Source organism: Rhineura floridana, chromosome 18 (assembly GCF_030035675.1).
Source record: "Rhineura floridana isolate rRhiFlo1 chromosome 18, rRhiFlo1.hap2, whole genome shotgun sequence".
Taxonomy (NCBI): domain Eukaryota; kingdom Metazoa; phylum Chordata; class Lepidosauria; order Squamata; family Rhineuridae; genus Rhineura; species Rhineura floridana.
Window position 1 is genome coordinate 10521509 of NC_084497.1, and position 12670 is coordinate 10534178.

General features: G+C 45.6%; 1 protein-coding gene across 1 annotated transcript; it reads left to right on the top strand.

Moving 5' to 3' along the window:
* Positions 1–27: 27 nt before the first annotated feature.
* HAUS8 (HAUS augmin like complex subunit 8) lies at positions 28–11366 on the top strand. Its single transcript, XM_061600596.1, has 11 exons — positions 28–171; positions 253–305; positions 1092–1147; positions 1821–1917; positions 2277–2357; positions 2878–2948; positions 4441–4515; positions 5235–5393; positions 7063–7204; positions 8045–8186; positions 10020–11366. The coding sequence occupies exons 1-11, from the start codon at positions 146–148 to the stop codon at positions 10138–10140; spliced, it is 1023 nt and encodes a 340-aa protein (XP_061456580.1). The 5' UTR covers positions 28–145; the 3' UTR covers positions 10141–11366.
* Positions 11367–12670: the final 1304 nt, after the last annotated feature.

Sequence of the window (12670 nt, forward strand, 5' to 3'; positions counted from 1 at the left end):
GCGCCTTAAACGCTGAGGCGAGAGAAAAGGGCGCTCTAGCCCCGCTGCCGTATTTGTCTCCTCCGCGGCCACTCGCAACGCGCACTGAGCATGCTCAGGAGACTTCCCTTTTTTTTTTTTTGCTTCGTGTTTTCGTGTGAAGGAAATGGCGGGAAAAGCGCCGCTCGGAGGGTGAGGAGGAGAACTGAGGTAGCGGCTTCTCCCTTCCCTTTCCCCCTCCCTTCTCTTCCTCACTTTCCCTTCTTTCCTCAGGAAGCCCGGCGGGACGCCAGAGTTGGAGGCGGGAGCCCGGCCGAAGCAGAGAGGTGAGGGAGAGGAGGGGGAGCAGGCGCTCTGCACATGCCCCTGGAGCCTTGGGGAGGGGAGTGCTCTGCGCGTGCTCAGGAGTCCTGGAGGAGGTGCTCCATGGGGCTGTATTCTGAGTAAACGCACGCGGGGCAGCACAGTTACTCTTGCAACACCCCTGCGAGGTAGGCCAGGCTGAGAGGTGGGCGCCCAGGCCCGTGTTCCCGCCCAGTGGTCTTCATGGCTCCTCGCACCACAGCAGAGGAAGAGAGACGGGCCTGTGGCGGGGAGGGAGGCCTCCATCTGCTTTGCTGAAGGCACCAATTTGGAGGCCCTCCTTCTTGGACACGTCTCATTCCAGCTGCTCAACACTAAGAAACGGTGCCTGAGTTTGCTTTTTCCTCCTCCTCCTCCCCAGCGCCCTTTCCTCTTGTGCTTTGCCTTGCAAGCCTGAGGGTGGGCGCTGCCTTAACGCTGACATTTGCAAGCCCCTGCGGGAGTTTTGATTTTGTTGTTTTGCACGAGGGACAGGATAAAAATGCTTTCAATAATAATAGCAGCAGCTGAGCAGGGATTTAAACCCAGGTCTGCCTTCGCCCCTGTCCGGTGCATGGCACCACACTGGGCCAACATGCTCTGTGTTGGAGCCCTGATGTTGAAAAGGAAGCCCAGTGCGGGGCTTTTGATGCCGATGCCGCTCCTTTCCGCCCAGCGTGCGGTCACCTGTCTTGAGAAAAGCCGCTTCAGACATGCTCAGAGGCACTTTGCTGGCAGCTTCCTGTTTCTCTTGCTTTGTCTTTGTTTAGGAGGAAGAATCGTGCCGTCGCGTTACTTGCAGTATGACAGGAAAGGAACTGGGAAGGTGAAGTCTGGATTTCAAATCCCTCTTTTCGTGTTCCTCGTTTGTCTCTCTTTAAACTGCTGGTCTTGGACCGAATTAAATAAATTCATTCATTCATTCATTCTCTCTTTAAAACTCAGCCGTTAGTAAAGCTAAGTATTTTAAGAAGGAAACAGCACAGTTAATTTCTCATATGCTATGGAGTTGGACCTTTGGCCCATTGACCTCAGTACTGTCAGGCAGGGGGCAACCTTCCTCATCCATACCTGGGGATGCTGGGAACTGAACCTGGAGCCTTCTCTATGTAAAGCAAAAATGCTCTGGAGTTGAGCTACGGCCCTTTCATTTAAAGTGCACAGAGATGAGTCAAGCCAACTGCAGAGCAAATATTTCACCAATATTATTGCCTTCAGTCTTGTTCTTGTATGTCACTCCCTGCGTGCTAAGCTATGTTTGTAAATGCAGAAATTATCCTTCCTCGAGCGGATAATTTTCCTCTTGTATCATGTCTATTAGATTGTGAGCCAGCAACGCTAAGTGCAGTTTCCTGGATGTAAGCTCAGCTGAACCATGCTTGGGAATCTATATTTTGATTTGTCAAATTACTTGTGTGCACACACACATGCCATATTGCAATAGCAGCCCCATAACAGCAGTTTGCTAATTTGCAATGTTTTGTGTGCTTAATTGCCAGGCCACCTCAAACACCAGCCTGTCCTTTGCCAAACTGGAAAAGACTGCCCCTCCTAAGAGACCATTGGTTCAGTTTCAGAAATGCAAAACCTCGGCAGGTGAGTGGTTGGTGTTGCACAGCCCAAAGAACCTGCTCTCTGGGGTTGACCTGTTTTTCTTCACAAAATGTTCACACAGTGGTAGCTTCCCAGCTTTGTAGAACTGCTGCTTAGATGAGCCTCCTCTGTTTTCACTGTTGTAATTGTTGCTTTGACTTTTGAATGTTGTACTCTTTTTAATGGGCTTTTATTACACATTTAAATCGTGGGTGTTTATTTCAGTGTTTTGATGGAAATGTTTTATTGTGTGTTTTAATTAAATGTGTTTATATGTAATTAGTTTGATACTTTTAAATTGCTTAGATAACACTTTGGCTATTAAGCAGTATATAAATAATGATGAATTTTTCTCTCCCTAGAAGCTATAGGTGTATTGCAGTCAACTCTGGTGGAAAGTCATGGGAGTTCCCGGCCTGACCTGGAAGTGTCTGCGATCGAAGGTATGGGTGCCCTTGAGCTGTGTCCTTGAGCTTTGGAAATAACTTCACTTTCTGGCTGCATGTCCTTGGCATGGAGAAACTTTGTTTGTAAGGCTGAGGTATGGCCACTTACAAAGTGGTTTTGATACGATGTAATGAGAGAGGGAGGGCACTACTGAGAGGAAGAGAAAGTCAAAAAAATTGTGCTGGGTGCCAACTCCCATCAGCCCCAGTAGCCAGCATGGCCAATGGTCAGGGATGGGGATGGGAGTTGTAGTTCAGCAGCATCTAGGGGGCATCTAGTCTGTCCTTTAAAAGTATGGGTGGCCTGTCTTCTGTGACTTTTGACATATTCATTCTCTCACTCACTCACTCACTCACTCACTCACTCAAACCTTAAACAAAGACAAGAGAGATTGGTGTTGGTGTTGCAGCCACTTGTGGGTTTCACTCTACTAGTTTAAGCCCAGCATTCTAGCCTAATAGTTCTAAGTCAAACATGCCTGTCTGTGTGTGTCTCTGGTTGCCTGTGTACTTCTAGACAAAAGCCATCTCAAGATATCGATTTCAAAGCCAAGTGTACAAGTCACCTCCCGAAAAAAGCAGACCCCGGTGAGTGATGCTGGTTAATTGAATGGAGACTGTCAGAGGTTAGACCTCCCATGTGAGTAAGAAAAATCCCTCTGTGCTGGAATTTGAGATAAAACAGGGGTCTCAGTTTTCCAGAAGCTATGAAAATTTCACTTGGCTAGGCAGGCTGCTTGCAGAGCTTACCTGAACAAAATCAAGGTTGTGATTCTTCAGGTTTTGCTCTTTTATTATTGTCATAAATATAAATAAATACAAGTCCTAAGAGACAAGTTCTCTAAATCAAAAGCCAACTATTATAACAAGTACATTCCTTTTTCTACTCAAATATCCCCCAGTACGTCCTTTTGTGTCTCTCCATCACTGGCAGTCAGGTATGTCCCAACTCCCACCAAGCCAAAATCTTATGTCCTTCTGGCCCAGGTCCAATACATTTCTCTTTTCTTCAATTTCTATCTGTTATCAAAAGTCTTTTGCCCTCTTAAAATCACACTGGGGCCTTTGCAAAGAAAGAATCTAAACATCAGTCAGCTTTCATAGCACAGCTGACCCGTTGCTATACAGATCTCATAAAAAGTTTGGTTCCAGGCAATGTGCTTGCTCTCCTGCTTGGTGTAGATACATGTAAGCTATTTCATCTCAGGCCTGTGACAAGACTATAAGAACATGAGCCTGTAGTTGGATCAGGCCAAGGGGACCCATCTAGTCCAGCATCCTGTTTTCAGTGGCCAGCCAGATGTCCCAATGGGGAACCCATAAGCAAGTAGTATTTTCCCCTCCTGCAGTTTCCAGCAACTGGTATTCCAAAACATATTGCCCCTAAATGTGGAGGAAGAACATAGGCATCGTGGCTAGTAGCTTTTGTTAACTTTATCCTTCATGAATTTATCTAATTACTTTGGGAGGAAGGATGGGATATAAATTTAATATTAATAATTATAATCCTCTTTTAAAGCTGTCCAAATTGGTGGCCACCTCTGCGTCTTGGAGCAAATTCCATAGTTTTAACTATGCACTATGTGAAGAAGGATTTTCTTTTGTCCATCCTAAACCTTATAACATTCAGCTTCATTTAATGTCCATGGGTTCTGGTGTTATATGAGAGAGAGAAAAACTTGTCCGTATCTGCTTTCTCCATGTCAACCATACATTTATACACATCAATCTTAACTCGCCTTTTCTCTAAACTAAAAATCTGCAGATGCTGCACCCTTTCCTCATAGGGGAGTCACTCCATCCCCTTGATTATTTTGATTGCCCTTTTCTGAACCTTTTCCAACTCTACAACTCTATATTTCACTTTTTGAGGTGAGGTGGTCTGTACTGTGTCTGGTGACCCTGTGGGGATGTGTTTTCTTAAGATCTTACTGTTTTTTTTATGAGATGAGCAGCAGAACATCAGCCACAGGGAGATCAGAGTCCCTTTCTCTTGAAGAAATGGCCAGAGAGTGTGCATAAAGGCCCTTTTCTGTCCCTTGCACATAGTTGGAAGGAAATCTGTTTTCTTTTCTTTCAGGCATCTTCTGATCCTGACGACCTGATTGGGATGCTGAACTCTCAGATTCTGCTGTTAACCTATGCCTCTGTAAAGGTAAAAGGCCAGAAACCCTGTACAGTGTGGTGTGGGGCTTGGAGTGTCAGTTTAGGACCAGAGTTCAGATTCCTAGCTTAGCCATGAAGCTCACCGGGTGGCCTTCAGCCAGTCACTATCTGTCTCTCTCTCAGCCTAACCAAACTGGCAGGGTTGTTGTTAAGCTAAATTGGGGAGTGTGAGAAGTGTGTATGTCACCCTGAGCTGAGAAGGAGTGGGGAACTCTTTTCATCCCATGCCAGAGGTGGGTGGGGCCAGAGGCAAAAGTAAGCAGAGCAACACATGTAAATTGTACCTTTGTGCAGTAGGCTAGTTCCTTTGCACACCTCTCTCTGTCCTCCGTCTAGGCACACAAGAGACAGTTCAAGGGCACATTGTAGCCCGGCAAAAACACTTGAGGGTGCAGATCAAGGCCAGTAAGGTCTGTTGCCTGGGGAAAGTTCTGAGGGCCACATAGAGAGGCTTGGAGGGCCACATTTGACCCACAGGCCTGAGATTCCCCTCCACTACTTGAAGGAAGGTGGTATATAAGTCTAAGGTGATAGCCAGTGTTTATACTTGGAGTAATCCCATTGATTCCATACTCTTCAGTATGACTTAGTTGGATATTGCTCATAATAATAAATAGATCTAAGACTCCTTATTAGAAATGAAACGCTTCTTTAAGATGTCTTTTGTTCACACGTTTTTTTAACTGAGAAGTGTTGTGTCGTAAATAGATGGAGAAGAATCTTGCCCTTCTGGCAGATAATTCAGAGAAGAGCTTGATAACACTCTGTGAGGAAGCTGGGAGACTTCAGGCAGAAGTCCACAAAAAGAAACTCAAATTGCAGCACCTGAAGAAGAAGCACCAGCTCTCTGAAGCACTGGACAGACAGGTTTGTCTTTTGTTTTTCTTGTTAATAATAATTCCAGATGTTAATAGTTTTATTTTAGCCAGTAGGTGAGGAATTGTTTTTGCTGATGCAGCCAGGAGTTGCTCTTCTAGTGTGCCATGTGCCTGGGAGAGCAAACTTTCTTCTGCTCTTGGAGTAGCTGCCTTGGTTGCCCTGTACTGTGTGTTGGGAGTGAGATGGGGTGTGTGACTCGATTAATGTTCCTTGATCTCTCAGTGGCTTTCGATGTCATGGTATCCTTCTGGGACGACTGTCTGAGTTGGGTGTTGGGGGCACCACATTGCAGTGGTTCCCTTCCTACTTGGATGGCCAGCTCCAGAAGGTGGTTCTTGGGGAGCATTGCTCGGCTCCGTGGGTTCTCCAGTAAGGGGTCCCGCAGGGGTCAGATCTGTCCCCCATCATGTATCATATCTACATGAAACTGCTGAGCAGAGTCATGTGGCATTTGGAGTGCATTGACATCAGTATGACACGCAGCTCTGCTTCTCCTTTCCACCCTCTGCAGGTGAGGCAGCGGACAGAGTGAATCAGTGCTTGGTTGCGACAATGGACTGGATGAGGGCCAATAAAGTGAAGCTTAATCAGTTGTGGGTGGGTGGGTATTTGGCAGTGCCTGGGGTGGGTGGGGGTTGGAGAGCGAAGCCAGCAGTGTTGTGGTGGTGTTGAATTTTGTTGTGGTATAATTTACATTCCATAGAATAAAATACAACATAAAAAATAAAAGAAGCAATAGAAATACAATTAGAGATCAATATGAATATTTAATATGGACATGCTGTGGACCACCTGAACGAAGCTGGTGGATCACTGGTGGTCCAGCAACCACAGTGCAGAAACCTGTGGCATAGGCAGTACTGAGCTAATTAGCCAGTGGTCTCATTCAGTACAAAGCTGTTTCCTGTGTTCCTTTCTGGGTTGTTGTTGGTCTTTCCATCCTATTGCCATCTATCAGAGCATGTTCTGGTCCTTTATTCAGTACTTCCCTTTGGGAAGGTGCTGGAAAGTTTTTTCCTTTTGAATTCTGGGTCCACGGGCTACTCTTCCTGGAAGATGGACTGTTGGCAAGTGATGGGTTGCACCTCACAACAAGTGGGAAGAATGTGTTTGGCCACAGCATGGAGAAGTTCATCAGGAGACCTTTAAACTGAATCCTAAGGGGGAGGGAGACTTAAACTTGGCGGTAACAACTAATAAAGACTTGTGCACAGTAACAGGAACTGAGAGAACGGCTCTAATGGGGCCCAGGAATAGTCTTCATAAAAATGTAGGAAGGAAGCCAGGCCATAGATCACATGGTCTTCAATGTCTTACTATCAAAAGTATTTTAAAGTGGTTTATGATAAGAGTCAAAACTCTAAAACTTACATTGCAAATAAACAACAACAACAAAATATCCAAAATATTCTAACTAAAAAATCCTGCTGCAATGAATAGTTGGGAAAGAGGTGTGTTTTGTAACAAGTGTCTGAAATGTGCTACAGATGGAGCCTCCTGGCTTAATGGGGGAGAGGGTCCTGGGAAAAGCCTTCTGCGGTGCTGCTGCTTGCTGGCGTTCCACAGGTCTGGGGGAACTTAATGTGTGGGTCTGGCTTGCTTTGGGTGCTGTGGCTAACTGAAGTTTCTCTCTGCTTCCACCCCACTTGACTTCCAGCTTGAAGCACTCGGTCCTGTTTCTCTGCTATGCACAAAGTTCAGGGAGGAATACCAACATTTTGCCACAGCCCTGGACTCAACGAGGCATGAGCTGCCTGTGAAAGAGATCTACATGGAAGGGAACAAAAGCCAGTATCTAGGTATGGGGACAGGAATGCGAGAAGGTCCCAGGTTCAGTCGCTGGTATCTCCAAGTAAGACTGGACATATATCCCCCAAGTCTGAAATCCTGGAGAGCTTCTGCTAGCCAATGTAGACCACAGATGGAGAACTCGGGCCCAGGGGCCAAATGTGGCCCTCAGGACTCTCTCAGGCCACACCCTTCTCCTCAGGCCCTGCTGCACACCTTCTTGAGTGTTACAAACTCTGATAATGCCTCTTGCTTGCCTGAATGGAGGAGGATAACGAGGGGTGTGGTGAGCATGTATGTGTAGAAACTACCCTACTGCACAAAGGTGTAAAGCTCAGATTTGCTGCTCCGCTAGCTGGACCAGTGGTCTGACTTGGTATGAGCCAGCTTACTGTGTAGAGGCGTCACTGCTGGCTCCATAGTTGTAGAAATCTTTTTTTTAAAACCCTTGGTTAACTCAGCTGACCTCTTTGCCTGCCTTCTTCAGGCAGCAAGTCAAAAGCTGCTGTTTATGCATGCATTGGATTGGAGCACACCCTCCTCTCAATCCCTTTCCTTTTCTGTGTTGTATCTTTTACAACTTTGAGCCTAACAGTGGAGACTGTCTTGTTATCGATCTTTGTAAGCCTTTTTCAGCTGAAGAATGGGGTGAAAATGCTGCTTAAATAACACAAAAACTGTTTGGGTTTATCTCTCTTTATCCTTTGCTGTTACATTGCTGAGGGTGGGCTGTGGCTGTAGATCACACACTTGCATGCAGACAGTTCCTGGTTCAAGTCCCTGCCATCTCCAAGTAGGGCTCGCTATTGGAAAGGAACTGGGCTAACGGCATATTTCTGTTTCCTTGGCAGACAGTTTGCGGAAGGTCCTGACCGTCACTCAGAATGTTTTGCACGAAACCTTGTCAGAGCACTCTGAAGAAAATGCCAAAGCACTGAGTGTTGTGAAGGAGCTGGAGAAGGCATCCTTGAAGGTGGTGGCAGAGCTGCCAAGGTATTTATAATAAAAGCATCAAACCCAAGGAGGAGAGTTGTTGTTGGGGTGGGTGGAGAGAGCAAGTTCTCAAGAAGATGGGGAGGAGTACTTGGTGTACGGTGAACGCCAGCAGTCCTGACTTCTGTGTCAACGGTACAGACTTTAGAATACAGATTTTTTTGGAAAGACAGAAGTATGGTGCCCCGTTTTTCTCCCATCTCTCCCCTCAATCCCTTGATAGTTGCTTATCCGGTCTTTAGCATATTTTTTGTCACTGTGATGGTTGTCCGCAATGGAACTACACTCACAACAGCCCTGTGAGGAAAGTCAGAACAATTCTCTGGTTGGTTGATGGGAGAACTGAACTTGAAACAGTTGTGGAGTCAAGGCCTCAACTGGGTTTTGAATGAGAGTCTGGCTTCCGTCACGAGCATGAGGGTTTCTTTTCACAATAATGGGGGCCCCTTCAGATGGGTGGATTTTTTCGCATGCTTGTTCTGCAACATTGCATTGATGCGGTAACAGTGCGCTAGTGGTAGATTTATAGGACCGCCCTCATATATTTCCGCTTCATTAGTTGTTCTGTGATGCTTCGCTAATGTTACTGCGTTATTGCTGTCTGGAGAGCCACTCCTGTGCTATACGGCAACACAAGAGGAACAAAAAAACCCAACCCTAGAATAGTTGTGGTATGAAAAGTTACAGAACATCAGCGAGAAGTTATGGGGCATCCACCTTTTGGAAATGAAGCATATACCTGCTTTGAAACTTTGGCAGGCTCAAACACAGTATATATGCAGTCCTGCTTTCAAAACAGCCTGGCACCATCATGGTCAAAATAATCATGAACGCATAATGAAAGGGATGTTGGGAGGGGCCTCTGGGCTCCAACTGTGGCTCTTGGGCTGCTGGGGCTCTTGGAGTCCAACGTCTGGTGAAACACAGATGTTCACCATCCCTTTTCTATCAGCTGCTACACACCAGGACGTTTCTTAGAATCATAGAATAGTAGAGTTGGAAGGGGCCTATAAGGCCATCAAGTCCAACCCGCTTGTTGTGGGTGAGATGAGAAAGGAGATGCACCTTCTATACGACAGTGAGATTGTAAGCCTTTTGGAATTAGCTTAGAAAACAAAAAGCACTGGGGTAGGGGAGTGAAAGAAATGCATAAAATCATACATGAACAGAGAAGACAGGGAAAAGTTATTCTCACTTGCTCATACTAGAATTTGGGTCATTCAGTGAAAGTGACTTGCAGAAGATTAAGGACCAACAAAAACAAAGTTCTTCACACGGTGCACAGTTAACTTATGGAACTTACTGTCACAAGATAGCCACAGGCTTAGATGGCTTTAAAAAGGGGATTTAGACAAATTCTTGTAAAACCACTTCAATAGTATTCAAGAGAGGCTGGTGACAAACTAATTTTACAGCATGGGTTATATCCATGAGTAGAGCTATGGAAATTCATGGACATGGCTGACGTAGTCTATGAATTTCATTGGTTCTGCTCTGAGTAAGATTTAGCTAGAGGCAACCCACAGAGAATAGTCTTTGAGTGGTGTATTAACCATGATGGCAAAACAGAGCCTCCACATCCAGAAGCAGTCTCTCTAAATACCAGATGCTGGGGAGAAATATAGCCTTGGTAGCAACAGTCGTTCCCCCATTTTCATTCTGGGGGCATCTGATTGGAAAGAGGCTGTTGGATAGATGAACCTTTGTACATCTGAAACTGCAGGACTACTGTTTCTGTATTCTTCATTCCCTTTTCACTTGCTCTTTTTCAAAGAGATTAGCATGTTTACTTGCCTGATTTCGTTTCATGTTTTCCTCCTCCCCCATCCTCAGGACCTTTACACATGTCCTTGACTTGTCTGCTGATGTGAGCAAAGAGGCCTCGCTGCATCATCAGAAAGTGTGCGAAGACTCCAAGGGTCTGGAGAACGTGAGGCAACTGTACTTCTGCTAGGCCAGTGGCTGTTGGTGTCACTTGCCCAAACAGCAAACTGATCCACCAGGTCTGTCAGCAGCGTCTTGTTTATGCAGCATAAGGACTAAAGCTGCACTTCGCTGCTAAGTTGCAATAGCGCAGGGGGTGTGCCTGCATGTATGACTATGCAGTTTGGCCCCAAACTTTTGCGTCTGGCAGCGTATGCTGTCAAAGAGATTGAGAGGTGGCAAAATGGCTGCCAGGAAGACTCTTCCCCCCTGAAAGGCAGTTCAGCCTAAGGGAAGACAAGATGTGTTTGTACTTTGGAGTTCTTGTATTTTTGCATTAAAACATTTTTCAACTGCAAGGCTAGCTTCAGCCTTGTTTGCTGTCCTATTTTCTATTTACATGCACTGGATCATTTACAGCAGCAATTGGGGGACTTCTGTGGCTCTCCAGATGTTTCTGGACTCCACTTGCATCTTCATCCCTGCCCATTGGCCATGCTGGATGCTGGGCATTGAGAGTCCAACAACAGATGGAAGGTCACTAGGCTGGAATTTCACATGTGGGTGGATGGATGGAAGAATGGGGGGGAGTCAATGTAAAGCAAGGCCCCACAACTGTTGCTGGACCCCCAATCCCATCAGCCTTGGCAGCTGGCGTGGCATGAATGATACTGGAAGCTGGAGTCCAGCAACATCTGGAGCGCATGCATGTTTGAGGGAACCTTCATTACAAAAGCCTTTTTCCCCCTGCAAAGGTTATAGCAGTGACTATTTGGACAGGAGTGTTCTTTGAGTAAAGCAATTTGGTCTTTCCTGCTGCAAATTGGGTGAAATGTTTTCAAAGGAACCTCAGTCCTCCTAGCTTCTAATTTAATTTCATGGAGTTGAATCCAACTGTGTTCTGCTCAAGAGTAGATCCGTTGAAATTAGTAGATCTGTCAGTCATGTTCATTAAATTTGATGGGTTGACTCTGAGCATAATACAACCCATCTTAAACATTAATTAATTCGTGGCCAGCCTCTTCTGAGAAGGCACCTTCTGTTCTGATTTTTTTAAACACCAGCTGAAAACTTTTCGATGTCACCAGGCTTATGCAGATAACTGAGACGGTATCTTTCTGCAATAGTTAATTGATTTCTGATTGTAAATTTGTATATAGTTCTATTCTGTGTTTATATGTTGTAAATGGCATTAATTTTTTTAATGAATAGCAGTATATAAATACTTTCATAAATAAATGTGAACTGTTTTGTGAAGTCTGCCTGAAAAGTGGTATATAAGTTCCTTAAATAATAAAGTAGTTTATAAATGCTTTAAATACTGAGTAGAAGGGGAAAGACATGAAGGGAGGAGATTTATTCCATTGCCTTCAACATGAAAGCCACCAACCTGGATGGGTTTTGAAAGGATTAGACAAATTCATGAAGGTTTGAGGCTGTGTTCTACTGGCAGGAGGCAGTAACACCTCTAAATATCAGTTGCTGGGAGTGTCAGGCAGGGAGAGTTGTGTTGCACTCTGGGGAAAGGCAGAGCCCTTGCTCTGCATGCAGAAGTTCTCTGGTTCAGTCCCCATCAGCTTCAGGTAGGGCTGGCATGAACTCCGTTTGAAATGCTGGAGAGCTGCTGTCGGGTCATTGTGGACAATACAGCGTGGGCCAATGTATAAGGTAGATTCCCATTCTCATGCCTTTTGAAGACCCTCCACTTTCAACAAGCCTTTTAAGTTGAGACCTATCCCAGTCTGTGTTGCAATTGCTTTTTAATGTTTTTTTTTAAAGTTTTTAACCTTTTAAAAGATGTTTTTAACCTTTTAAAAGATGTTTTTAAAGCTTTTAAAAATGTTTTTAAAGTTGTTTTAGTGTATTTTAAGGTCTGTTTTTGTGATGTTTTAAAGTGTTTTTAGCGTTTTTGTTTGCCGTCCTGGGCTCCTGCTGGGAGGAAGGGTGGGATAGAAATCAAATAATAAATAAATAAATGTGCCTATTTAAATAATCCCTTCTTTTGGAACCCTGAGGACTGGAATCTTGCTTTGTTTTTAAAGGAAGGGATCATAGCTCAGAAGTAGAGTGTCTGCCTTGCATGCAGAAGGCCCCAGGTTCAGTTCCCCTCAGCATCTTCAGGTAGGTAGGGCTGTGAAGGACCTCCCAAGTGTGAAACCTTGGAGAGCTGCTGTCAGTCACTGTGGCCAATACCAAGCTAGAAAGCGCTCTCGTTCAGTATCAGGCAGGTCCCTCTAATCCAGTTTAAACGAGCTTTTTATTCAGAATCTTGAGGACTGGAACCTTGCTTTATCTTTAGGGGAAGGGCCACACTGTGGCTCAGTGGTGCTACGGGCAGAAGGTCCCCAGGTAGGGCTGGGAAAGAGGGAGCCTTTGTCTGAAACTCTGGACAGCTGCTGCCAGTTAGGGCAGGGGACCATAATAAGGCTGCGCTCCACGCCCCCTTTCTGTATGCTGCTTTCGGAAGGGAGGTAAGTAGAGGCAGGCGCTGGGGGGGCGGGGAGGTCCCGGCCACGCTGCCGCAGCCTGGACTTCAACGGCAGCGCGCCTGCGCGGCTCTT